The following is a 23,677-nucleotide window of genomic DNA, read 5'->3' on the forward strand; positions in this document are numbered from 1 at the left end:
TGATCTTGATGACGGCAAATGCGGTGCAGTGGGTTCGTGTAATCAAAGCCCCAGCAAGAGCTACGGCAAAGTTCGAGAATGCAATTGGTCAATAAAAAAAAATCCAAATGGTATCTAACGATCTCGTAAACCCCCCAAAGAATCGAAAAGGCCTCGCGGTAATGAGGTCTTTGTCAGTGGGTACGTTACATTACATCATGGGAGAACCCAAGATCGTCACTTCTTTTTGGAGCCGGGAGGGGGTGGTAACAGTGGGACTAATCCTTTGCTTCCTCCAGTTCCTCCCGAAAGACTTGAACCCCCAGTTCCACCAAGTAGAGAAGATGAAGTAGATGAAGGTGAAGACGCTTTTCCTGGGATACTAATAGAAAACGTCTGACCCTCTTTTAAGGAGTAATCCTTCTTGGGACCAGCGGGAATATGAGGAGACGGAGACTCTTCTTCAGGTGCGACTGGATTCAATAGTGCTTTCTGACGCCTGAAGCAATCAGAATTGGTGATCAGTTGATGTGCTTCCCAGCAGAAAGTGTGTCTTACTTGGTATAATCCTGGAGAGCGACATCTATCGAATGAGTTATTGATGAGAAATTGGACACGATGATTACTGGCACCCACTAAAATCGAAAGCCTCCGGTCTTTCTGGAAAACCAATGCCAACGAAAGCTTTTTTCCCTTCGTCTTCTACGCGCAATACGAAATAACGAGATGAGTCGAGTACGGGATCCACAGAGGTTCCCGTATGATCATACGGTGCTTGTGCGAAAACTATACAAATACTAGATAAATATTCTCATGCTTCGAATGGGGGGGAAAGTTGCCTCTCACCCTCGCCTAGAGATTGTTGGCCGTTAAATGTTCAGGCGCCGCTTCCCAGATCCAAGAGCGACAACTCACCGGTTTGAGAGTCTTCTAGCCTAATCGAGCAACTCTTTGAGGTTTCTATGATTCTGATACGGCCTTTCCAAAGATGCTGAGATAGATCTCCCCAATCCTGGGCGCGATAACCCGCCAGCGATGTGCGCGGTGGTACCTTGTACACTTGGTAGAAAAATAATCAGATTCCTCCCCCTTGGTATCTTTGGATTCCTGCGGGGCCGACGCACCAGATACATCACGAGCGACAAACAGAACGGATTCATAGTCATCCATTGCGAATAGATTGGCTGAGGAGCACAGGAGCACAGCCAACTCCCAAGTTTGGTAACAACACCTCTTTACATAATCGCGATCTCGTTATCGTGCAAGGGCAAGCACGTGTACTTCAGCTAGTCATCGTTTCGCCTTAGCGCCACGTCCCAAGTAAGGCAACCCGCTTCTCAGCTGTTCACTACTCGGAGCTCAGATTACCTTCACTGCAGTGACTACTGTATCACTACTTCACTGCTGCTGCCTGGAAATTACGTAAAACCTGCCACTTATTCTTACGTGTTGTTTTTCCCCACGTGTCATCATACTATTTCTCCTTTGCGTTACTAATACCTGCTCTCTTTCCAACACTTCACACGATGCAGTTGTGAATAGTACTAGTGCGTCCCGCAATTAATGTTCGCTGTGTCGTCCTCATGTCCTCGACAACGTGATGTACGCGTTGAGCGGTGTCCCTATCTCCGCCCATGAGTATTCGATCGTCTGTCCTTGAGCTCGATAGTCCGTGAAGGCGTAGCAGGCTCCATCCAATGTAACTTGCCGACGCTCGACTTTCTGCTTTGCACCGCTTTCTGCTTTGTATTCGGTCGTTTTCACGACCAGAAACGAAGGGATCGTCGATGTATCCCTTGTCCCTGTCGAAATCGCCCCAGCACGCAGCTAGGTGAATATTTCATTCCCTGTACCGATGCTCCCTCATTGCCTCCTTCTTCGCATGGATCTGGCCATGTACGTATCACATCTCCCCGTGCTCCGTTCGCCATGTCCACGTCTGTGTTGATGTCCGTAGTGATGACCACTTTGCTGCCCACCGCGAGTTGTTTCCCGTTCATGCAGTTTCGCTATTGTCTGTGACCATTGGATGAATCGATTCAAGTCTTACCTCCGTGGCCGCCTTCACATCCCCTGCGCCAGTATCACACCCCAAAGTTGCATCCGGCAGGACTTGCGCCGCTTTCGCTATTTCGATCGCTCGTCTCGCATGCAACATCTTGTCCGTGCTTTCTTGCTCTACAATAAATTCCCCGTCGCTTCCCTCTTGCCCTTCGCCTCTCTCCATCTCCTCTCTGCTTCCTCCTCCTTCACTATCTCCTCTTCTTCCATTCCACTCTGCTGAGTCCTTACACTCGTAACGATATTGGAACATTTGATGCTATGCGTTCGATTTCCGGGAATATCTTCGGAACTCTTTTTCTACTCCCTTCGAACCATGTACTTGGCGCCACGACTTCCACAATGCTAACATAACACACACCAGATGGTCGTATCCGTCTTTCCGACCCAACGGCCCTGCAGCGTGTTCCATGAAATGGATGTCCTTCTTGGTATGAACTCCGTGCGTTTCAAGGGCGACCTGGCCACTTGTTCTGTGTCAGGGACGTCTTGGTCTAATGTTCTGCCTCGTTCCTCGTAAGTATCAGCAATAAAGTCGTACAGACTCATCCAGTCCAGATGCGAACCTCTACACATGTAGTCAAGACATTGAGTTCGGTTTCCGAACTCGTGGTTACGTGTCCATCTGTTGCCTTCGATTCCTTTTCATGGATATTTCTTTATCCAATGATGGTTGCACTCACTTTATCTATGACGGTAGTGATTTCTATGCATCCTTCTTCGTCATAGTTTCGTTGAGTTAATCCGCAATCTTAGGAAATGCTGCTCCGTCAAATCTTCTTGTAAATTGTGTCATGCATTTTCTTGTACTAAAGATCAATTGCCTTGTTGAATACTACATCGTATGCCGTATTGAAGATAGGTGGGCAGTGCAGATTGGAGCGACGCAACGTGAACATTCTAGTGTAAGGGGGCTGATGAATGTGACTGGCGACTTTGGGTCAACCGTGCGTATTTATATACAAATCTTCGTAAGGCGGCGTGCTTAATAAAATCCTCCACTTGTGTGCGACCGGATGGACACCAAGTAAGCAGCGTGGCAACGGCCCCGACAACTGTTGAAGCCTCTGAATTTCAAGCGGCCCGGATTAAATCCCAACATGCGACCCGGATATCTCCAGTGACTCAACAGTCAGTTACATTTGATTCTTTTTGCCTGGTTTCTATGCAAAGTGTTCATCAGTCGTAGTCCGCGGTGCTTTATCGGGGCCACTCGCTTGCATGCACTCTGGCAACGTGGACTTGCCCAATAGAAGTTTCGAGCCGTACGTTCCGCAGGTTTGGGTTAACTGCCAACGATCGGCCATGGAGGCCATGTCTTAATGCACGGCACAACAACGAGTACTTTCGTGTCTTAGGGGCGGAATATTGAAGACAGCCACTACCTTATTATTTGTGGGAGTCGTCGGCACTCCAGGGACCGGTCCCACCTCAGGGATTCGTCATGAGATCGGGACATACATTCTCCACGATTAGCTGCCAATTTGTTCTTTTGCAACAGGTTATGCAGCTCTCTTAGTTACAGTTTAGTATCTAACTGGGTCTCATTCTCAGTATGCTGAGGTTTTTTGAGGCCCACTGAGGGTCATTCTGTAAAATTGCAGGTACCTGCCGTCTTCGACCACGTTTGCGTGACGTCAGGCGGCATTGATATCAAGATTGGTCTACAACTTTGTTTCCTGGCCCCGGGGCATACAGTTAGGGACTACTGATTGCCCACCCACGTGAGGTTGGCAGGCATATCGTCGCTTATCTTTCTGCATTAATATCACCAGCGACACATTGTGTATCGATGGCTGGATCAAAGAGGATTGCGATGGTGGCAGCAGGCATTTTCTCGCCGTTGTGATGGCCTTTGGCACATAATTTGCGTCCCAAAATATCTACGATGTTTGGGTACATATAGAGTGCATTCGATGTTCTTATTGTGCATCGCCAACATTTCAAAAATGCTCTCTCATTTTCTTTGGTGTCTGACCCTCGCGAGCTGTGCTTGCGCTCATACTATCTTTCAAGTATCCATTTCTCTCCGTGTGGCCGTTTTGGACTCCACTGATAGCCCTCTGCTCAGAGGGTGTCTGTGAATGGGAAGGACCAAGGGTACCTAAATGGGGTTCGCGCCCCTGCCTCGAATACTGTGGGTCGCAAGCTATTTTTTTCAAAAGGGATTCGTGATCAACACCAATTAACAGCCTGTTACCGACGTCCAAGACAATTCCATTACGTGCAACACTGGTCTTTACACTCCCGTCTCTACGGCCGTCATCGACGTTCCAGCCGGTGCCCAGGTTGGCGTCCTTTCTCATCATATTCTAGGGGGACCACAGTATCCAGGAGACGCTGATGATCCGATTGCTCTCAGCCACAAAGGTCAGTGGGCCAACTCTGCTTCATGTCATTGAGCGCTTGGCAAACATCCTGGCGTATAAACTTCAAGGACCCATCCAAGTTTATCTCGCCAAGGTACCAGATGCATCCAACGCTGAGACTACGGGGCTGCGGTGGTTCAAGATTTTCTCCGATGGTGTAGATAGTAGTGGAAAGTGGGGCATAGACAGGATGATAGCTAACAAAGGATGGGCAAATTTTACTATTCCATCGTGCATTGAATCCGGCGATTACCTCATGCGGGTTGAAGCCATCGCTCTTCATAGTGCTTCCAGCCTCGGAGGCGCTCAAGTCTACGTGAGTAGTCATTATGATGGATAATTACTAATATTGACGCCACCCCTCTTGTTATCGCGCAGTTGTCGTGCGCCAATATCAAGGTTAGCGGGGGGAGTGGAACAAATAGCGGATTCAATATCCTCAATTTTCCTGGCGCATACACGGCGGACGATCCAGGCATCCACATCAATATATACGATAACAATGGGCAGCCTACCAATGGGGGCAGATCGTATGTAGCGCCGGGCGGTTCTGTTCTTTCGTGTGGCGGTTCTGGAAAAACCACTTACGGGAATCCGGGGAAGAGCACTAGCAGGACCCGTATGACGACGACGACATCCTCCACCCCTTTAGCGAAGGATACGTCAGTTACTACTTCTACCACAAGTTCCACCTCCACGACTTCAACCAGAACGTCATCCCCTGTTGCTCCTTCCGAATCATGCAGCGAATCCGGGTCTGTACCTCTGTATGGACAATGCGGTAAGATGATGCCATTTTTCACTCACACACAAATGTCTCTCCCACTGACAACTCATTATTCTCACAGGTGGGCAAGCATACACGGGTAGGTTTTGAGAATCTTGATTACTAAGAAAGCTTGACTCATATTATACGTTCAAGGCTCGACATTTTGTGCAGTTGGTACTTGCAGGGACTGGAACCCGTGGTACAGTATGTTTCGTTCAACTGGTTTGGAGTCTGGTCGCCAAATTCTGATTTTTTGCCTCCTAGGTCAATGCGTTCTTTAAACATCTTTTCTGGAACCATGAATCATCACCCCCATTACCTTGGAGGGCGTCTCTGGAGGCTTGATGGTTTTTTTTTTATTTTTGTCGGTTCGTTGATACCCGATGCCATTGCCCAACTCGATGGAGTCTTTCCTCCGATGAATGTTCTCGCTTGGAACCGATAATGGATTGAATCCGTATTTTGTTTTTGATATATTGAGGACAATCGTCAGGACGAACAGATGTATAAGCGCTCGTCGCCCCAATTCAGAACGTGGGAACGGCGAAAACCGCGTGATCCCCAAACCGCCACTCTTATTTCGATCTGACTCTGTACGATTTACTTCGGTGTTAGCTGAAAACTATGGAAGAACCTCCTGCAGCTAAACGCGTCAAGCTAGATGAAACCGACCAAAGCGTATCAAGCGTCAGGGCTGTGACTCAAGCCGAGTCACTAGGGTCGAATAAACAAGACGCCGACATGGCGCGGGAAGTATGGATATCGCTTATCATGGCTTGGAGTGGCCAATTAGAAACGGTGGAAGTTGCTGAGTCCGATCGGTAAGAGGATGTCATTGGCTGGATGTTTGTGTAGCTCATTGTATGCCGCAATCAGGGTCTTGGACTTGAAGGATAAGCTTTATTCCATAACTAACGTGCCTTCAGAACGCCAGAAGATTATTGGGTTAGTGAAAGGGAAGCTACCACCAGATGAGCATACTATGTAAGCGTCGGCCCTGTTGACGTTCAAATTCGAAGCTCAATGTCGCCATTCAAGCCGCGAGCTCAAACTTGTTAGTGGCCGGAAGTTCACGTTGGTCGGGACGCCTATTGGGCAGGAACTGAAAGAACGTCCGGAGGATATGCCGGACGTCATGAACGATTTGGATATTGATGTGTCGGAATATCCGGAGCTCATGCAAGCGTTCGCGAATGATCAGCGGAATATTCGGAAGATAAAAGAAGCGGCCAAGGACTTAGATGTTCACATCATGAACGAACCTCGTGAGGGGAAACGCCTTTTGGTTCTCGATCTCGATTATAGTATGCCCAGTTGCTCGGAAGATTAACTTTCGCCAATCGTTTTCGATATAGCCCTGATAGATACCAAACCATTAACGAGTGGCGCTTTGCCACCCAAGGAATGCGCCCGTCCTGGACTGCATGAATTCTTAGAGGCGGTCTACCCTTACTATGATCTTGTGATATGGTCGCAAACTAGTTGGGTGAGCCCTCCAGCTGCGTGTCATTGTTACCCTCCCCGAGACCCTCGTTCTTTAGGTGTGGCTAGAAACGAAGGTATGCAAGTAGAACGGGTTGCATATCATCGATCCTACCAACATGCCTTTCAGCTGGTCGAGCTAGAAATGGTCGGGTCAGATAAGGATTACAAGGTTTTCCCGACCCTCCTTGAGGCGGTCCCACCTTCTGGCTGAACGCATTGACAGATAGCATTCGTCATGGATAAAAGACCAATGTTCAAAGTTTTTACTAGACGTGAAGGCAAACCATTCACGCATTCCGTGAAAGCATTGAAGATCATTTGGACCAAATTCCCTCAATGGTAAGTTTCCAACCCTCTCACTTGCTTTTTTTTTACTCTTTGGATATGAATGGCCTCGATTATTATTATTATTTAGGTCTGCTTCGAACACTATTCATATAGATGACCTCTCGCGGAATTTCGCGCTCAATCCCGCGAGCGGCTTGAAAATATCCGCATTCAACGATTGCCACACAACACGAGGAGCAAGCGATAGAGAATTGTTTAAACTCTCGAAATATCTCGTGCACATCGCTCAGACCGTTCCCGATTTAAAGGAGGTGGATCACAAGGTTGGTGCCTAATCATGTGTCCTTCTGCAAACGATTTCATGCATTATTAGAAATGGAAACACACAGTTCGCTCTATACTCCCTCAAGAATAACTATCACCTGTGGGTTTTCGGATATTTGGATGTTCCACTTTCACACTCTGCTTGTAGCATTATGTTTCAACGTATACCCACTTCTTCCTTTCCCTTGCATCGTCTGCTCCATCTAATCATTGTACAATCCTACGTCTCAATTAATCTGTGTACGAAGTGCCCACAGAGAACGGAACACATCGATGAGGATCCACTAACCATTGAGCTAATAAGTACCCTCTAGTCCAATCGCTCCACTCCATACCGATTTGAAGGTGCGGAGAGTAGATGCTGCAAATTTAGGAAAGTTCGTCGGACACGCGGTTTGAGCGAAGTGAACAATTCTACATACCATCACTTGTACTCGCGAGAGGGTGAGACGTTTCGCAAATAGGCCTGAGCAGTTGACTCGTCGAGTTGTAGGTCCATTGACCTGATGCTTTTGCGACTATAAGTCAGGATTTTTGAGTTCCGAGGAAACATATACAAGCACGAGAGTTGACTTGCCCTGAAGGATGACATCAGGACTGACACCCAAGTATTGTTGCACTTCTGACACGGAAATCTCTGTGAATGCCTGTCGTAACAAATCAAAGGTACGCCTGCGGAACACCTCTGGAAAGGGGGATAAATGGAGAGTTTTGCGAAACAGGATTGATGAAGAAATCACCTAAGAATTTCTGCAACAACTCGGTGACGACTTCCTTCAACTCTGGATCGAGGGTAGTTTCTGAGACTAAACTAAGCACGTCATTTGCTCTGGAGTATATATTGGTGTATTTTCGATCAGCTATAGATGCGGTGAGTTTGAATAGCAATTGCGGGAGTGGGGTGTTGATAAGTTCGTCGGGGAGCCGCATTAGCACCCAATGAGCAGATGGTCTAGCGAGTTGAGTTTTTGTTTTTGTTGAGGGTTTCAAGGAGTAGGGCGGGTACGTACGCTTGATCGAGAATCAAATAGGAAAGGGAAAGAGGGATCACCACCAGGAACCTCGTAACATCGGACTCCCTTCCTGCCTAGGTAAGTAGTCGAGACGCAGATTTGAGAACAAAGTCATGCATGAGTATATCTCAAACCTGTCTTTTGTACCTTTTTTAGATCCGCGCGTTCTGCGGTGCGTATTAGATCATCCCAACGCGACTGGCGAGAATGAAGGACGAGATCGGGAAACACGAGGCGGAAGGGGTTAACAGTTCCGGCTTGTAAGGATGGTCCTGCAGGTGCAGGGGGATGATCGGTTTCTGGAGCGACTGGGGCGGGCGGGCTAGCGGGAGGGGGCGTCGGGGCGGCAGAAGCGCTTGGAGATGCTGTCTGTTGGTTCTGGGACATAAGTCGAGACAGCTTTCAATTCGATCTCGGCGCTTAGCGGTTACGGTGGTTCGAGGTAAATGACTGACAACAATTGGATGACGTGCGAATTTCTACACACCAACTGACATTGCGTTTAGTCTGTCTCTCATTGTTTGCTCAGGCTGGTCAACCCTCTCTTGGAGACTTTTGGTATTTGGCTGTGTAAGGAAGGCGTAATGTACATCCAAGGATGTACAAAGCTTGGAATGTGGCGAACCAGGGGAAGCTTGCACGAACACATATATACATGGAGCGCTGACTTGGTAGTAATATCCTTCGCGTGGTGACATTCGAACACAAGTGTATGTACTCTATAGAGGCTGGTCTCCTGCCTAAGTATGTACTTGACGCACAATAAGTAAGGGCGGCTTACATAAGCTGAACACTTACAAGGTTTTCCGGGAGATTCTCCTTCTGGCAGGCACCCAACCCTAGGATCAATACCAAACACGCACATGGCCACTTCCATCACTCTTATCTGCTTGGCAGTTGACCTGAAGGAAACGCCCTCGGTACTGTGTTTGGTGTGGACGTGTCGCCTGACGCACTTGTTATCCGCCTTCAGTGCACTATCAAGTTTGAGATGGCCCACCAACTGGATCATCTGGATGCAAACCAGCTGATTTTGTGGAAGCTCTCGTCCCCAATGCCGATGGAGGTTGCAGGAGCCCAGAAAACAACTTTCCATCGACAGCTGAAGGCGATCGAGTTTCCCGATCCTGAATGCGACGAGGCGCTGGAAGGAAACGGCTCGTGCAGATTCTCAACCCTGCAAATAGAATATCCAGATACTGGCTGGAAGATCCCGAGGAAGGCCATCTCCATCTCATCGTCCAAGTGCCTCGCGATAGAAAGAGGAAGCGTGAGGACCCGGGTAGGTCTTTGCAACTTGGTATTTTACGGCTAAGTTCCCCACTCGTCTGCAGTCGATATTTCAATGGAGCTGTATGATAAATGGAACGTTCCACTCTCAATCACTCCGAACGTTACCGATTTGAGTATCTATCTGGAAGCACTCTTGAGCCCGAAGAAAAAATCCCGATTTCCGATCTGCAGTGGCGGAGCCTCCTGCACACGAATCCAAGCATTCCTGAGCCTCTTTGCTCTTCAAAAGACCTTGAGACTCTCTTCATCAATAGTGAGGACGAGATGGCTAGCTTCATCTGGCCCGTACTACAGGGCGCAATTCTCTGGACTCCACCTCCACCGGACTCATCTAGTACTAAAAATTCCTTCCATGCATTCTGGGACAACAACATCCTGAACATTCTCGCAACATGTCTTGGCAAGCCCGAGTGGATACGCAACAGCAACCACGGCACGGAAACTGGGTCTTTCCGGCCTGATTTTGGTCTCCTCTTGCAGTTGGCCTGCTTATTCCGGGGGAGGAGAGAAGTCCATCGTTTTACGGAAAACATCCTCGTGAGGAGCTCGCTGACAAGACTCGATGGGTCTATGGCCCTGCTCGGTATGTGCTCGGTATGTAATTCTTCTCCAGCACTACCTGTTGTTGACCCGCGTATTTAGGCTACTATGCCATTGGTGCTGATATCACGCTTGTGGCTATCCGACCCGGCACGGACGCACAAGGAGACGAGCAAATTATTGTAGAAGACATTTTAAACGCAAATCTGTCAACAAGGCGGGGACGTATCGGAAATGCGGTAACGATGATCAAACTGGTCAAGGTTCTCCGGGCATTAGAACGTACCGTAAAAAAAGGTGTGGATGCTGATATGCTTACATTGCATCTGTGAGTGTCATTTGTGTATCCCATTTGCATTGAACCTAACCTTGAAGTTAGTGATGATAGAAAATCCATTGAATTTTTCAAGCACAAGATACGGAAGATATATCGTGTCGAAGATAAACTCAAGGTTTCCTTTCTCGAATCTATCTACAACAAACTCAAAGCAAAAGGCGTGCCAAATATCGACACCCTTACGAGAATTGAAATGTCCCATCCAGAACATGGTTGCTTTGTTGAACTTGCACCTCGAGGTGACCCCAGCGGTCCAAAGTCTGCTGAAGATGTTAAAAATGCGGTCATCTGTGTCCTCGAGGTCCTCCAGGTAAATATCTGTATAAGATTGTTACTTTGAGTTCATGTCGTTCTGTAGGTATCACACACTGAACCACAGGTGTTCCACCGAGATATTCGTTGGCCAAATGTTATGCGAAGCCTCACCAATTCTAAGCAGTGGTTCCTCATCGACTGGGAAGATGCTGCCATCCCTCCAACGAAAGCAGCACCCAATTTGGATTCTGGAACACATGCACCACAAGTATTTGAGGATGGCCACGGTGCAGAGGTTGACCTTTGGAGTGTTGGGATCCTCATTACTAGAGCGGGTGTTTCTGGTCTCCCTGAAAACCTCCGTTCTCTTGGACGGAAGATGGTGGAGGGTTCTGTTTTGTCGGCTGAGCAAGCACTTGGAGAAATAACATCACTGTGATATCCAAATTGTATAACACATCGACTACATGCGCAGAGATAGTGCAGATTCAGGTGCCTTTCTTACTTTGATTGCAAGTTATAGGGTAAAAAAGCAACTAGTTTGGGTTGGAGCACCCCGCGTTGTGTTCTGGCGCCTGGTTAATTGTTGGGGCCACATGCACAGATTCGCATTGTCAACATTCTACCTGCATATAGTCGTACATGAAGTGACATAAAGCTCGCTATACGGTATGCAAGCAAAAGGGTACGTAAAGAAACAAAAATAAATCAATCGATGTCCGCTGGAGGAAATAATAATAACAAATGTGCTTTGCGTATATACAACGTGCTTGTGACGATAAAAGCGAATTACGATAATTTGAGATAATATATCAGTATAAAGACTTGATCTAATAGCGAGGATGCAAGGCTATGATTGTATAATTAATGCAGATGAAGAAAGCGGAATGGGTATGACGAATAGATAGGGTGGGTCCGCATAAGTCCTGGGATTTCATGAAAAAGAGAGCGAGAAACATTCAAGTAGCACCGTTCGAGGCGAAAGGAACGAGAGTGGAAGAACCACACCTTACGGCCAACTGATGAGAGTCAATAATAATAAGGAGATCCAGACTTGGGGAGTGCTTAAAACGGTTTTCGTGAACCAATCGAAAGGAATGATAATCTAGGCATTCCTAAGGACAAGCCTCCGGCCTCCACCTCCATTACTGTCATCGTCCAAACCCCTCCTCGACCTCCTCGTCCCTCTGAAGGTCCCGTTCCCTTCATCGCTCGTGCTACTCCCTCTACTTCCATATTCGCCTTCATCAAACGAGACGCCGTCATGCCCAGGCTCGCTTGCCGTGGCCACTGTGCGACTTCTTCTACGCCGGCGAGCACGACGATTGGCCCTAGGCATGGTCGAACTCCTGCCATTCTCAGCAGGATTAGGAAGGGTGAAGGAGCGATGTATTGCGGAGGGGTGGTGTTGTTGGGTGTAAGGTAAGGAGTCATTCAATGTATGGGAAGGTCTCGTCATGCGCGATGTCTCCGCATGGATCGAAGGGATTGGCGATAGGAGTTGAGGATGGGAGTCTCCCAATCGGGGCGGCACGTTGGCGTAGGTGGAGGATTGATGTGCTGCTGAGGAAGAGGCATTCAGGGAGCCAGATGATGTTCGAGTGGTGTGAGTATTTCCACTCTGTGAGGGTCCAGGACCTGGATCTGAGCGGATGATATCCCCCCCCAAGGAGATAAACAATTCACGTCAGTTTGCAAGGGTCAGCTGATACATTAGCAGTACGTACCGTCGTAGACATACGGTTCCAATCCACCAATCAGCGCACCTAGCCCCTCGGTAATTTCGGATTCAAGTTCCAAAGGATTCAATGGAGGTGAAAGGTTCTGTTCGGGAATTGGCGATATCGAAACGGGAACGGTCATGGACGTTGTCGCTATTTCTGCTGCTGTTGGTACGATAAATGCCGCAGACGTTGGCGAAGATGGTGCCGAAGTCATCCCCAGCCGCTGCTGCTGCTGCTGCCCAACCATCGTCATAACTGTACTCCCTCTCCTTGACCCCACGCTTCCAACGACGCCATACTGATAGGGCGCGGGCTTTAGCTCCGGTCCACCAGACGATGATCGTTTAAACCTCCCTGCGAGTTTCAGGCCAGGCGATGAGCTAGAGCCACCGCTCTGTGCTGCGAAGCTAGGCCGAACCACTGGAATGCCAGCAGGAGGCGTGGTGCCGTCCAATGAGGCAGTATAATGTTCTTCACTGTCTCCTTGGAATGGTTGGGGTCCGGGTCTAAGGTTGGACGCGCCTTCATTCGCGTTCTTGTCTCCCTTTGAAGATCTAGCAAAGAGACGCGATCCCAGAGAGCGTTTCTCTGTTGTTGATGATGTAGCGCCGGCAGCAGTGATGCCCACAATGCCGGTGGGAGCTGGACGCTGGGGGTTGTTCTGAGGTCTATTCTTCTCCGAACAAAACCACCAAAACAACCAAAATATGCACAGGCACACCAGGAAAGCGCCAATGGAAGCTCCAGCGATAACCGCCTTATCTCTGGACGTGAGACCCGGGTCAGGCGGAATAGTACTTGTTGGGATTGTAGTGGTAATAAATATAGTGGTCGTAGATATAGTGGTTGGAGTTGGCGCCGTAACTGAGGACGAGCCATTACCCGCCATATTGTTGGTCAAAGTCGACAGGATTGGTGGTGGGATCACGGCCACCGCGCGCATCTGCATTAGCTGCAGTCAACGCCACGATGGAAGTGAGTGGGATTCAAATTAGGGTGGCAACACACGACACTTCCGACGTAATTAGGACTCGGTCGCTCCCTACGGTAGGTCAAAACTCCGCTCCAACCGGAGTTTTCGCTAAGACACAGGAAGGTCTGGAGAAAATTAGGGAATGGGACGGGCACAGGGGAGTATATAATGATCAAAGATTATGAACTGTCACGCTACTGAATAATGCTGGCGAAAACGTCAAAACCCCAACTTGTGTTCTCAAGACAATACCTGAGAATGACTGGACTGGGTCCGGGAGAAGGTAGAGGGGTCAAGAAGAAAAACAAAAGAGAGCGATGGGTTGACTAGTTGCGCCAACGATGATGAACGCCGACGTCGGCGCTAACTACAACTGCTGAAAACTTCGGAGACTTAAAAAAAAGAATTGATTACCGGATTTGGAACTAGGTTCGAGTTACCGGCTAACTCCTTGGCACTTTGGCCAAGTAGATGCACCAATCGGTGCCTGGCTTCTGCAGCTGCCCTGCATGGAAGATGCGTGTCTGAAGCTTCCAAGAATCCCATCCATTTCTTAGGTGCTATGTAGAAGAGCCCTAGCACTTCCGACGCCGCGACACCCCCGAATTACACCCATTGTGGAATATGTACCAGTGACCATCGAATGATCGATGTTTTGCCGCCAAGACCTGTCCCCCTCCGCTTTTGCTCCCTGGGCCTCCATAACAAGTTTCCATCTCTGATTGGCATCTGTGTACCATCCTCTAGTCTTTGACGCAGCTTTATTTATTCCGCTACACATCCCTCCCGCCCAAGTTGAATATTATCAAGCAATGAGCTGGCACTTGCCACCCCGCGGATTCCTGACACAGTCTACGCAAGCTCTCCCACAATACCTATATAGCATATCCCTTAGTATTAGCGTCACATTTAGAGCATAGACCCAACAATAAAGTCCACCAAGAGTCTTGTTCCAAATGGGACTCTCCTTCTATCCTCAATCCATTCCTTCGCACCCACTGTACGACTATCTTTCCACAACCATCTTACTTCTTCATCTAAGCGTTGTTGCAGCGTCGACGAACGAGTGTGGAGAAGAAATGAGAGCTCAGTGTCCAAGTTTGCCGAACGAGAGTTGAGATTGGTAGAACCGAACAACGTTATAGTAGGGTGATAAAAGTCTGGAGGCGTGATCCAAATTCCTAGAGTATTTGTGGAACAATGCACAGTTGAGTTGTGGGGTTAACGTGGAATCAGTACAAGGATGCGACTTTACCCTTGGCATGATAGGTCCACCCATTCTTCTCCCATTCACTCAGCTCAACCCCATGATATCCGTTGCTCTCTCTCCGAGCTCTAATAACCCTAGCCCAGAAACGCTGCTCCAAAAGTGTATACCCATCCGGTATTCGACCCGATAATCCTTTCGAGCCGTAAAACCCATTTGCCTAAAAAAAGGATGATCCTGACATCCTACACAGAAGGGATTAGGGCAGGTTCCAAACCTTTGGACCTGCAGCAAGATACGCCAATCTACCCCGTCCTTCAATGTATGGTCCTGATAGGGCTTGTACAATGCAAAATAGCCGCTGGTGAGGTCAACTTGTGACCCGCGATGGTCTTTGATCAAGTGCTTGAACAAAGCTTCAAGAGCTTCTTCCTCCTCACGTATACCCATAATACCCGACTGGACTAGTGGGTAGAAAACGGTATCCAAGTCTTCATTCGGATCTGTGATGTTTGAGCTAGCGGGTTCGAACTGTTTTCGAAGAGTTCTTAGAGTGTCACCGGCCTGAGATTCGAATGCTGTCGGGTGAGATTGGTGAGGCCAAGACAACGCGTATGAGCCATCGGGAGATGTTTGTGAGTGAGGTGAAAGTGATACTTGGGGTGAAGATGCTGGGACAAGTTGGTAAGAGAATCTAGCGAAAGAGTCTATAAAGGACGTGAAGTAGACGACAAGTTGTGGTTGGTCGATTATTTGAATGTATCGGTCTTGTCGATTGTGAAAGTATGACAAGTTGGCGTTTGCTCTATTCTTCTCATATGTAAATAAACAAAATAAAAATACATTTTTGGAGAAGATTCATCTTACCCAGTCATGATAACATCATCATCAACACCATAAATCTTTGCATGCCAAGTACCCCACCCTTCATTGAAACGGGGTGGAACTAATTTCGCCATCAAGCCTTTGAGTTTTGGAGACCGAAACATGTGAATTTTGACCCGACCGGGAAATTCGGAAAGAAGGGGCAAAAGAGAATGAGCGGTAGAAGGTGATGGAGTTCCATGACCAAGTCGTGTTGAACGATTCAAGTCTAATTGCATCTGCACTTGAAGTCTAGGATTATTCCTTAAAGCGTCACCGAGGGCTTGAAACTGTGTCCAAGAGAGTTATATGGGTACAGAATAAATTCATCGAAATGCTTGACACCAATCGTCATGCTCACTAGTTCCTGATTCTCGGTGCCAATGTACAACGAAGAAATGAGGATTCTTCTCTTGGCGTTTCGCACCATTCTCTGAACGAATGGAATGGGTTGACATCATCAAAGACGACGAGTACGACAATTAAAATAGCCTTTCTAACCAGCAAACTCTCGTAAAACATTCTGGGTTCTTCAATGATGCGAATGTGTTTAGACGCCATAGCGAAGCGAGGCTGACCACATGGGAGAATAGCATCCAAGTTCAAGCGGTCAGTCTGTACTTCGGTTTCGCGTCGGGCACTACTAGCGGCTCGGAGCAGTCGTCCAGGGGTGATATGAGCATGACGATGAGCTGTATTGAGCAAAGTGCGCAGACCTTGCCGATTCAGGACAAGCATGGGTTGAAGAAGTGTGGTGTCCTTCGGGAATAGCCAGGGTTAATCATGACTTCTGTCATTTTGGAGACTTCTCTGGGAGAAATTACGCTTGAGCTATATTGGGATCATGCACCCAAGGTGAGTGGTACAAGCAAGCACGTTTTTTTTTGTGTGTGTGTGTGGGTGATGGAATGCAAATCGTCGTTATTCAGACGTGTAAGAATTTTGCGGAGCTGGCTAAGCGCGGTTACTACAACAAAGTAATCTGGCACAGAATCATTCCTGTATGCTCGTCCAACGTTACTGGAACATTGTATCTTTGAATTTGCCTGACGCCAAATACTGCTTAGGACTTTATGGCTCAAAGTGGTGATCCAACTGGCACTGGACGAGGTGGAACGAGCATCTATGGGCCCAAGTTGTCAGTGCTACTCCATGCCAGCCAGCCAGCCGTCCTACTAACTAACTCTTCCGCAAATCTGATCCTAATTCCTGCACTCTATCTATCATTGTTTATACAATAGTGACGATGAGATACATCCCGATTTACGATTCGTTGGAGCAGGCATTCTCGCCATGGCGAACGCTGGACCCGACACAAATGGTTCGAAGACTATTTATGATGCTTATGGTTTTTTTCTTTTTGGTTTGGAATTCACTGAAAAAAGAATCTTCTTCTTGGGGTCGGCAGGGTCTCAATTTTTCATCACTCTAGCTCCGACACCCTACTTGGATGGCAAGCATACAATCTTCGGGCGAGTAAGTGGTGGGATGCGAGTCGTTCAACGACTCGGCGCTGTAGCTACGGACGGGCAAGATAGGTGAGGGTTTTTTCTGAAATTCCATCATCATCGGTATCGAGTTGCTTACCTGGGCTATCTCTAGGCCTAGGGAAGACATCAGGATCCTCAAAGGAAGGGTTGTCACCGAAAATTAAGAACAGCAATACATTCATACATACCAATCAACTTGTTTGTCCATTAAAGCAAAACTGACATAACTAGTACAAGAGCGACAGTAATTTTAAAAAGAAATGATAACTTGAACAAGTCCAATTTGTCCAAAAAGGCCTGCTGCGAAAGCAGAAAAAATGGAGAAAAAATTTCACAGACAGAACCAGAACGTCCTACTAATGATCATAATATTCCAATCGTGAAACGTTCATCGCCCGGGGAACTGCAGAAGTGAGGTTGACCTGAGATGAATTTCTTGAACCTAGACTATGCAACACCCCAAGAGCCGCCAACCTCCCGCTCGGGCTAACTGGCGGACCCGGTCGAGTGGCCAGGTTCATATTAGTCCGATAATCATCATCGTATGTATAATCAAATTCAAGCTCCTGTCCGCTGGGATCCGAGTCGCTGTCGTTACCCGGCTCGGAAGGAGGTCTCGAGCTTGGGATACGTATCGATGGTGGTCGTGAACCGCTGAAGCTACTTCGTTGTGACATGGAAGGTGATGTGGTGGGGCCACGAGAGATAAGTGAAGGAAGAATCGAACCGGATAGTTGTCTTTTCGGTCTCGGTGGTGGTGCGACGGCAGTGTCATAACTGAAGGACCTAAGATTTGGAGGATGATGCATTCGATTTGAGGTCATGGCCGAAAATCCCGTGGGTATAGAGCGAGCCTGGTTAAGTGGCGGTTGAGTCATGAGATTCTTGCCAGCGCTCGAGCGTATTGGCTTGTTCCGATACAGAGTACGACTGTATTCCAACTGTCGACGAATCGGTTTGGTCAAGAAGCGAAAAATCCGGCGAACAGATTTCAAGATGCCAGAGGACTTTGGAACGAAAGCGGTAGAAGTGGGAGAACTGGGCGGCGAGGAGGAAGATGATAAGTTACTGCCACCCCCTTCTTCCATATTCAAGTATTCATAAGTGGGACCGCTGTGGCGACGTCTAGAACGCAATGGCAAAACAAGGTTCGGCAGGATTCTTCGGCGGAGGATGTGAACGAGGAAAATACACATGATCATCAAAACCATGTAGACGGGATACAACGTTGGAGACATCAAATGGAAGTGAATCGTCGACGATCTGCCGATACCGCCATGCGATTCCGACCAAGATGGGTGTCGATTTGGGTTGGGGTCAAGGAGGGGGGGAGTTTTCAAGCTGATAGGTGGTACCTCTTTACTTGCTTCCAGCACCATCTTCCCAAGTGTCCAGCTTACCGCCGTGTCGCCAATAGTGTCGACACTCTGGAAAGTGGCTGGGCCGACGAGGTTCGGTCCAAGCCCTTTTGCCTTGGCTTTCTCATCAGCCGAACCAGCCTCTCCCGTGGTTTGATTGCCCCCAGAGTCAACAATCCGGGGAAGTCCAATCCCCTGATGGAGGACATTAACGACCCAAGCTGCCTTGAAGCATTGCAGCTGTAGACGATTCAGACCAACTTCCTTACCCCATGTACCAGGTGGAATTGGCTTCCCAAACTCGTCAAAATGTGTCTCCTTGTGCTCTTGAACGATATCCGACCATTCCCGCGAACAGAATTCGATAGCAGCGCGCTCATACTGAACAACGTCATATGCTCCACCAAGTCCGAAAACGTGCTCGGACGAGTACCAGTATTCCGAAACGCCGATGAATTTAGAGAGCGAGAAATCAATGCGCGGAGCTGGGACACCATTGAAAAGGCATGACACATCAGGACATGGACGATCGTTGTTCAGTAGCGGAGCGGTCTGCACCAAGCATTGTTCGAACGAGCCCGTCCCAATCAATTCATGGGACTCCCCGGCCTTCGCATCTGTCCCCGGAATGGCTTGAGGTGACAGGGGGATATTGAGTTGTTTAGGAAGACATGGATCTGGAATGGAATTTGTGGATCCATGTCCGGACGATAACCAGTTCTTCACTTGTGACCCGATGTATCGTTCGCGAGCTTGATTCGTCCCGTATCCTAGCCAAGTTGTGACGAACACGGGATGCTCGATTTCTTCTCCACTCAACAAGCGCAACCGGACGTCAATCAAAGTGTCTGCAGTCGTATGAGACATTGATTCACGCTCCGAGGGGCCTGGCTCGAACGCAATCTGAGTTGATGCCCCGCCCATGTCAAGGAAACCATATGTTCCACGATGATGTTGGTCATGTCCAGTGAAGCCGTCCATCAAGTAATTGACAGAAATCCAGCCAAATATACCCTCCTCCTCTCCACTAATAATTCGCACGCTTGATCCACATGGTCCGATTATCGACGGCGCCTCAAGTCGGAAGCTGGAATTGGCTCGGAAGAACATACACGTGGCTTCGATTATGCTATTCTGCTGGTCTTTGGGGAGAAGTCGCATTCCAGCCGTTGCAAGGAGGAATATCGGAGTTTCTCGGTGTAAGGATGGGGGCACCGTGTCCTTTGCGTGCTCAAGGAGTGGCGCAAGATATTCTGGAATACCCATTGGGTTCTGCGCAAATGAAGAGATACCTGATAAGCAAATATGAGTGAGCAGAACTGACGAATTAGCACCATGGAGCTAAATACAGACCCGGCTCGACTTTATGAAGCCAATCATCACCAGAAGGTACACCTTTCTCGACCTGCGGTAACCTGTCCAGGGCTTCGAGGTCTAGGGTTTGCCTGACAGAACGAGCATCTTTCCAGCTATATATCTGCAGCCGAGATCCCGATGAGCCGGCATCTATCACCAACCCAAAGCGACGCGAGGTGAGCCATAGGTCAGATGCTGTGGGAGGTGGCATCTACGTGGAGGAGTTGTTGACGATTTGAGGACGAAATTCATACGAGGCCTGTGAGGGGCCAATGTAGGGGGATGAACGAGAGTGGATGTGACCCCAAGCGTGGGTGGAGCAAGATAGCCAAGTTCGCTGACAGTCTCGCGCAACGAGAAAGTAAACAACAGCGTGGCTGCCCTCTCGAAATGGAAATCCCCGATTGAATGAGCCAGCACCCTGATGCGAGACTGTCAACTTGAATGGTGCCTGGATCACCTCAGAGCTAAACTGATCGCTACTGATCGTGTTCAGTTGGTCGCCGTACTGAGGCGACCCTTCGTGCTGTTCTTACTTGGCCCAAAGCTCAGAGCAGCCCTCGCCGCCCTTTCTCCATTCCAACGAGGCGGGAAATTCAGCGAGCCTTTCGCGATGTGTCGTCCGTTGCGATTCTCATTAGGCAACGGTTTGAGTACTCGAGTCAGTGGATAGATATTCAGGAAGGGCGGGTCGAATTCGGGGAAGTTCTGGGCCCGAGAGAGACTATAGCGCTGGGTAATTCGACCACAAGGGAGGAGGGGTAGGCCTTCGGGGCTCCCCAGTACTTATTTTCGTGCGGTTCCATTCGCTAACCAGGTTGTGACGAGCTCACGACCGGCATTCCTCACCGGTACGAGAAGGCAGCACCTTTGAACGCCTAGGACGTCCCCGTGGTGGGACTCGTACGTTCAGAGCCACACGTTGTTCGTCAGAAACTGGGTTTCACTCCGTTGGATATTGAAGTATGGAAAGCCTTCGTTAGGAAGGAGCTTCTGCTGGGTTCATAGAGCATCTACAGAGCTAGTGTTGCGACACACTGCACACGAGAATTGGATCATGTTTCTTACTCCTGTGGCCAGCGCCAGCTAGGTCAATGCGGCGCATGCAATTGTCAAGAGATGGAAAATCGAGAGATAACAGGTTTCTACAACGAGTGAACGCGGTCAGTGTGTTTAGCGACTGGTTCACTGAAGAGCGAAAATTATCGCGGTCCTTATCCGCGCCCGGTGATGAATCCAATCTCGCCGATACATCCTTTAAGATCCATTGCTGTGAGACCCTCTCCTGATAAGGTTGCCCTCTTCTGAGAGGCCAATAATGGTGGTCACTGATCCTCCTGATGAGTGCAAAGCAAATGCTTTGAACCACTCGCCGACCTTCCTCACAACGAGGCCCCACATTCACCACTACTACCCAAGCTCTTTATTGCTTCAAGGAAGTAAAACGTCACGTCTCTGTCTAGCATCAATCTCTCCGACAATGCTAGGACCCAGGATTGGCCCGTCTATGTCTATTCACAATCGGCCAGACTAAGCAAGGCCCAATCAGCCCTGTTGTTAAACGCCCTTGTTCATGAAATTGTCGCTCGCTGTCGGTTTATTCATGTGGAAACGCACACTTTGGATCATCCGAAGAAGAATGGCAAGGATCCATCAACTTCTGCTACTCGATGTCAATCTGCAACATGACCATGCGCCCGCCGAGTAAGCGATGAATCAACTGTCCGCCTCTATCCTGGCCAGGGAGTGTGTGACTCTGCGCACGACCGCCGCATCGTGGCTGGCGTCATTATAGCTGCGGAGCGATCGCTCTCAACTTCGGTTCAGGGCATTATTCTGTCACCTGTTGTCCGGTCGTCCACAGCTGAATTTAATCGGAGCTCAGCTTATGAGATTTGTGAAATGCGGGTACCAATCTCATTGACACTACTCTTTCCGGGACTTTGTCCTGATGCGTGTTCACCAGAATGGTCTCGATGACGGTCCTTGGTGGAAAAGATTCACAAAACGATGGCCCGTCGCTTTCTCCAGATCACGAACGTTCTGTCGGTGGACCTTGACTGATAAGTGGGTTAGGACGAATCTACTGCTACCTGTTCCTCAAGCTTAGACGTCTGGAAAGGGTCGTGGTGCGTGCGAATTACGCTTCCTCTCAGATTGCTCTCCAATTCGAGCCGATACAAACCCTCCTAGTGCCGCGAAGGCTCAGCAAGAACTTATCCGAGTCACCGAGTCATGAGTCATAGCTGCCTCTTGCTCGACACTCTACGATCCCGGCTAGCGGCAATCTATCAATCTTCCACAGCTTTCCCGGTGCTCTACTCTAAGGGAGTACTGTGCTAAAGAATTGGTTGCCCTCTACCGCTAAGTATCAAGATGCGTTGGCCCTGTCTCGTAGCAATTCCTCGATCGTGCTTCCTAACCCTGTTCGGCATATCCAATTACTGAGTTTCCCTTCGTTGGCCGCCTCCAGGCATCCCCACCCGCCATTTGCTGCCTAACCTGTCAAGCCGACCTTCTGACCTTGGACACACTCTGAAGCATTGTTTCCCATTAAAGAGTTCATGGATTGTCCGCCGCACTGCCGGCCACGCAAGCCAGCAATATCCTACGTTTTCTCTCAGGTAGGCTCCATTGTCAGACAGCACTCCAAGCCCTCGCCTGTAACAGAGGAATCAATGTCGCTTTTTCATAAATTGGTCACTGTGCCCGCATTCTGCGCCCTGGTACCACTTGCACCCGAGAGAATAAATCTCCCCAATCCAGGAACCGCCCTAAGGCACTTTTCCGAGGACGTTTTCATTAGTGCTTGCGGCGCGTGGAGGGACGGGCGCCCGGAGCCCATACCGCCTACATAATTAATGGGGCCCGGATTTTTCAGACTGACACTCCAGCCTTGGACGACACTTTGAAGCAATGCATCATATAGCGTCAGTTTCTCCTCGCCGTTGGCTGGTTGCTTTCCCATCCAGCTTTCCGAAATCCTGGTTCATGGTATAGTCTATCAAACGAGTTCTACTACCCCGGAAGACGAACTAATGCAGTGGTTCCGATAGCCGGAACCGGCTACCTTCTTCCACTAACTACCTATGTTCCTACCCTCCTGTCACTCAAGTCTTTTTCAAAATAATTTGTGGGCTTGATAAATATTTTGAAGCGCGCCACTGGTGAAGGACACTATCTGCCTGAATTATTGCTGTGTGGTCTCGCAGGCGACTTCCTACAGTAGTGACTTGACCGGTTCCAATCCTGAGCAACACTTTGGTGCATTGCCCACGTAGAAGGGCCAATAAACTGGCGTCGCTCGGCCTCCTCTCCACGCTTTCGGCCTAGTCTAACTGCCTTCCACCCCATCGGCCAGACTATCGGATGTAGGCCACACCCTCCTACCATCTCGAATTAGGCCGTTCCCTTTGTGGCTTATCAAACCGACTTTTGACACTGCTCCCAGCTGCAGATTTCGCCGCGCGCAATCCGGCCACTGATCAGCAAATGACTCTCAGTCCTAGCCATTTCCATCGGTACCTCTTAGTTTCTCCACCAGCAAGGGCGCATTTCCTTCCCCCTTTTCTGTGTATGGTAGGGACTGTTCGCAGCCCCTACAACAGGCACAACAACAATTCGACCAAACGCTCTGCCACAAGTAATATTCGATGCCTTCCCGGTGTCGCCGGGGAAATATCCCTCCACCTTCCAGCCACGCTCCCGGATTTTCCCAGTGTTTGGATTGGGAATCGGCGCGGAGCAGATCCGCAGGGCTGATTTCACGGAAGGTGAGGGGGAATTGAGATCGATGTATCATTTGGGGCAATACCCGACGACGAGTAACGAGGAGTCAAGCCAGTGAGTGATACGAACACGTCGATGGGTCCGAAGTAACAGATACGAGTAACGCTGGTAAGATCCTCGGTGGGACGCTGGAAGGATGGATAGCATCTTGAACGAAGCGCCTGGATGCTGTTAGTCACAGGATATCCAATAAAAAAGCAAGT

The 23,677-nt window shown here is 48.9% G+C and overlaps 10 protein-coding genes across 10 annotated transcripts; 4 read left to right on the top strand and 6 right to left on the bottom strand.

Moving 5' to 3' along the window:
• Window positions 1–61: 61 nt before the first annotated feature.
• Window positions 62–1,346, bottom strand: EI90DRAFT_3061485 (uncharacterized protein). Its single transcript, XM_039060557.1, has 5 exons — window positions 1,104–1,346; window positions 889–1,038; window positions 616–765; window positions 538–562; window positions 62–478 (listed from the first exon to the last, which is right to left on the bottom strand). Exons 1-5 carry the CDS (start codon window positions 1,147–1,149, stop codon window positions 217–219), a joined length of 633 nt encoding a protein of 210 aa, XP_038915294.1. The 5' UTR covers window positions 1,150–1,346; the 3' UTR covers window positions 62–216.
• A 214-nt stretch (window positions 1,347–1,560) lies between these two features.
• On the bottom strand, window positions 1,561–2,293 carry EI90DRAFT_3017000 (uncharacterized protein; the record flags this gene model as incomplete). The annotated part of the gene is made up of 3 exons (XM_039057063.1): window positions 1,561–1,806; window positions 1,833–1,988; window positions 2,030–2,293. The coding sequence occupies 3 exons, from the start codon at window positions 2,291–2,293 to the stop codon at window positions 1,561–1,563; spliced, it is 666 nt and encodes a 221-aa protein (XP_038915295.1).
• A 1,167-nt stretch (window positions 2,294–3,460) lies between these two features.
• Window positions 3,461–5,479, top strand: EI90DRAFT_3061491 (glycosyl hydrolase family 61-domain-containing protein). The gene is made up of 6 exons (XM_039060558.1): window positions 3,461–4,055; window positions 4,112–4,177; window positions 4,233–4,410; window positions 4,478–4,725; window positions 4,788–5,382; window positions 5,443–5,479. Exons 1-5 carry the CDS (start codon window positions 3,957–3,959, stop codon window positions 5,277–5,279), a joined length of 1,083 nt encoding a protein of 360 aa, XP_038915296.1. The 5' UTR covers window positions 3,461–3,956; the 3' UTR covers window positions 5,280–5,382; window positions 5,443–5,479.
• A 242-nt stretch (window positions 5,480–5,721) lies between these two features.
• EI90DRAFT_2973323 (HAD subfamily IIID h) lies at window positions 5,722–7,764 on the top strand. The gene is made up of 10 exons (XM_039055770.1): window positions 5,722–5,999; window positions 6,055–6,162; window positions 6,217–6,482; window positions 6,534–6,664; window positions 6,720–6,737; window positions 6,791–6,832; window positions 6,887–7,002; window positions 7,079–7,274; window positions 7,325–7,636; window positions 7,698–7,764. The coding sequence occupies exons 1-9, from the start codon at window positions 5,803–5,805 to the stop codon at window positions 7,364–7,366; spliced, it is 1,116 nt and encodes a 371-aa protein (XP_038915297.1). The 5' UTR covers window positions 5,722–5,802; the 3' UTR covers window positions 7,367–7,636; window positions 7,698–7,764.
• On the bottom strand, window positions 7,565–8,720 carry EI90DRAFT_3061500 (COP9 signalosome). The gene is made up of 6 exons (XM_039060559.1): window positions 8,436–8,720; window positions 8,286–8,362; window positions 8,016–8,227; window positions 7,853–7,960; window positions 7,698–7,793; window positions 7,565–7,636 (listed from the first exon to the last, which is right to left on the bottom strand). Exons 1-6 carry the CDS (start codon window positions 8,673–8,675, stop codon window positions 7,572–7,574), a joined length of 798 nt encoding a protein of 265 aa, XP_038915298.1. The 5' UTR covers window positions 8,676–8,720; the 3' UTR covers window positions 7,565–7,571.
• Window positions 8,721–9,633: 913 nt separating this feature from the next.
• EI90DRAFT_3061505 (uncharacterized protein) lies at window positions 9,634–11,219 on the top strand (the record flags this gene model as incomplete). Its single annotated transcript, XM_039060560.1, has 6 exons — window positions 9,634–9,681; window positions 9,720–10,060; window positions 10,090–10,175; window positions 10,224–10,449; window positions 10,501–10,768; window positions 10,817–11,219. The coding sequence occupies 6 exons, from the start codon at window positions 9,634–9,636 to the stop codon at window positions 11,150–11,152; spliced, it is 1,305 nt and encodes a 434-aa protein (XP_038915299.1). The 3' UTR covers window positions 11,153–11,219.
• Window positions 11,220–12,382: 1,163 nt separating this feature from the next.
• On the bottom strand, window positions 12,383–13,613 carry EI90DRAFT_3061507 (uncharacterized protein). Its single transcript, XM_039060561.1, has one exon. The coding sequence runs from the start codon at window positions 13,384–13,386 to the stop codon at window positions 12,427–12,429; it is 960 nt and encodes a 319-aa protein (XP_038915300.1). The 5' UTR covers window positions 13,387–13,613; the 3' UTR covers window positions 12,383–12,426.
• A 706-nt stretch (window positions 13,614–14,319) lies between these two features.
• On the bottom strand, window positions 14,320–16,042 carry EI90DRAFT_3145830 (uncharacterized protein; the record flags this gene model as incomplete). Its single annotated transcript, XM_039065351.1, has 6 exons — window positions 14,320–14,591; window positions 14,666–14,837; window positions 14,903–15,422; window positions 15,485–15,771; window positions 15,843–15,914; window positions 15,983–16,042. 6 exons carry the CDS (start codon window positions 16,040–16,042, stop codon window positions 14,320–14,322), a joined length of 1,383 nt encoding a protein of 460 aa, XP_038915301.1.
• Window positions 16,043–16,264: 222 nt separating this feature from the next.
• EI90DRAFT_3124897 (cyclophilin-like domain-containing protein) lies at window positions 16,265–17,135 on the top strand (the record flags this gene model as incomplete). The annotated part of the gene is made up of 6 exons (XM_039063765.1): window positions 16,265–16,336; window positions 16,411–16,482; window positions 16,549–16,619; window positions 16,723–16,829; window positions 16,890–17,019; window positions 17,084–17,135. 6 exons carry the CDS (start codon window positions 16,265–16,267, stop codon window positions 17,133–17,135), a joined length of 504 nt encoding a protein of 167 aa, XP_038915302.1.
• Window positions 17,136–17,327: 192 nt separating this feature from the next.
• EI90DRAFT_3124898 (uncharacterized protein) lies at window positions 17,328–19,896 on the bottom strand (the record flags this gene model as incomplete). The annotated part of the gene is made up of 2 exons (XM_039063766.1): window positions 17,328–19,621; window positions 19,683–19,896. 2 exons carry the CDS (start codon window positions 19,894–19,896, stop codon window positions 17,328–17,330), a joined length of 2,508 nt encoding a protein of 835 aa, XP_038915303.1.
• Between the last annotated feature and the right edge of the window lie 3,781 nt (window positions 19,897–23,677).

The sequence above is a fragment of the Cantharellus anzutake genome (genome assembly GCF_015039405.1).
Source record: "Cantharellus anzutake strain C23 chromosome Unknown EI90scaffold_29, whole genome shotgun sequence".
Taxonomy (NCBI): domain Eukaryota; kingdom Fungi; phylum Basidiomycota; class Agaricomycetes; order Cantharellales; family Hydnaceae; genus Cantharellus; species Cantharellus anzutake.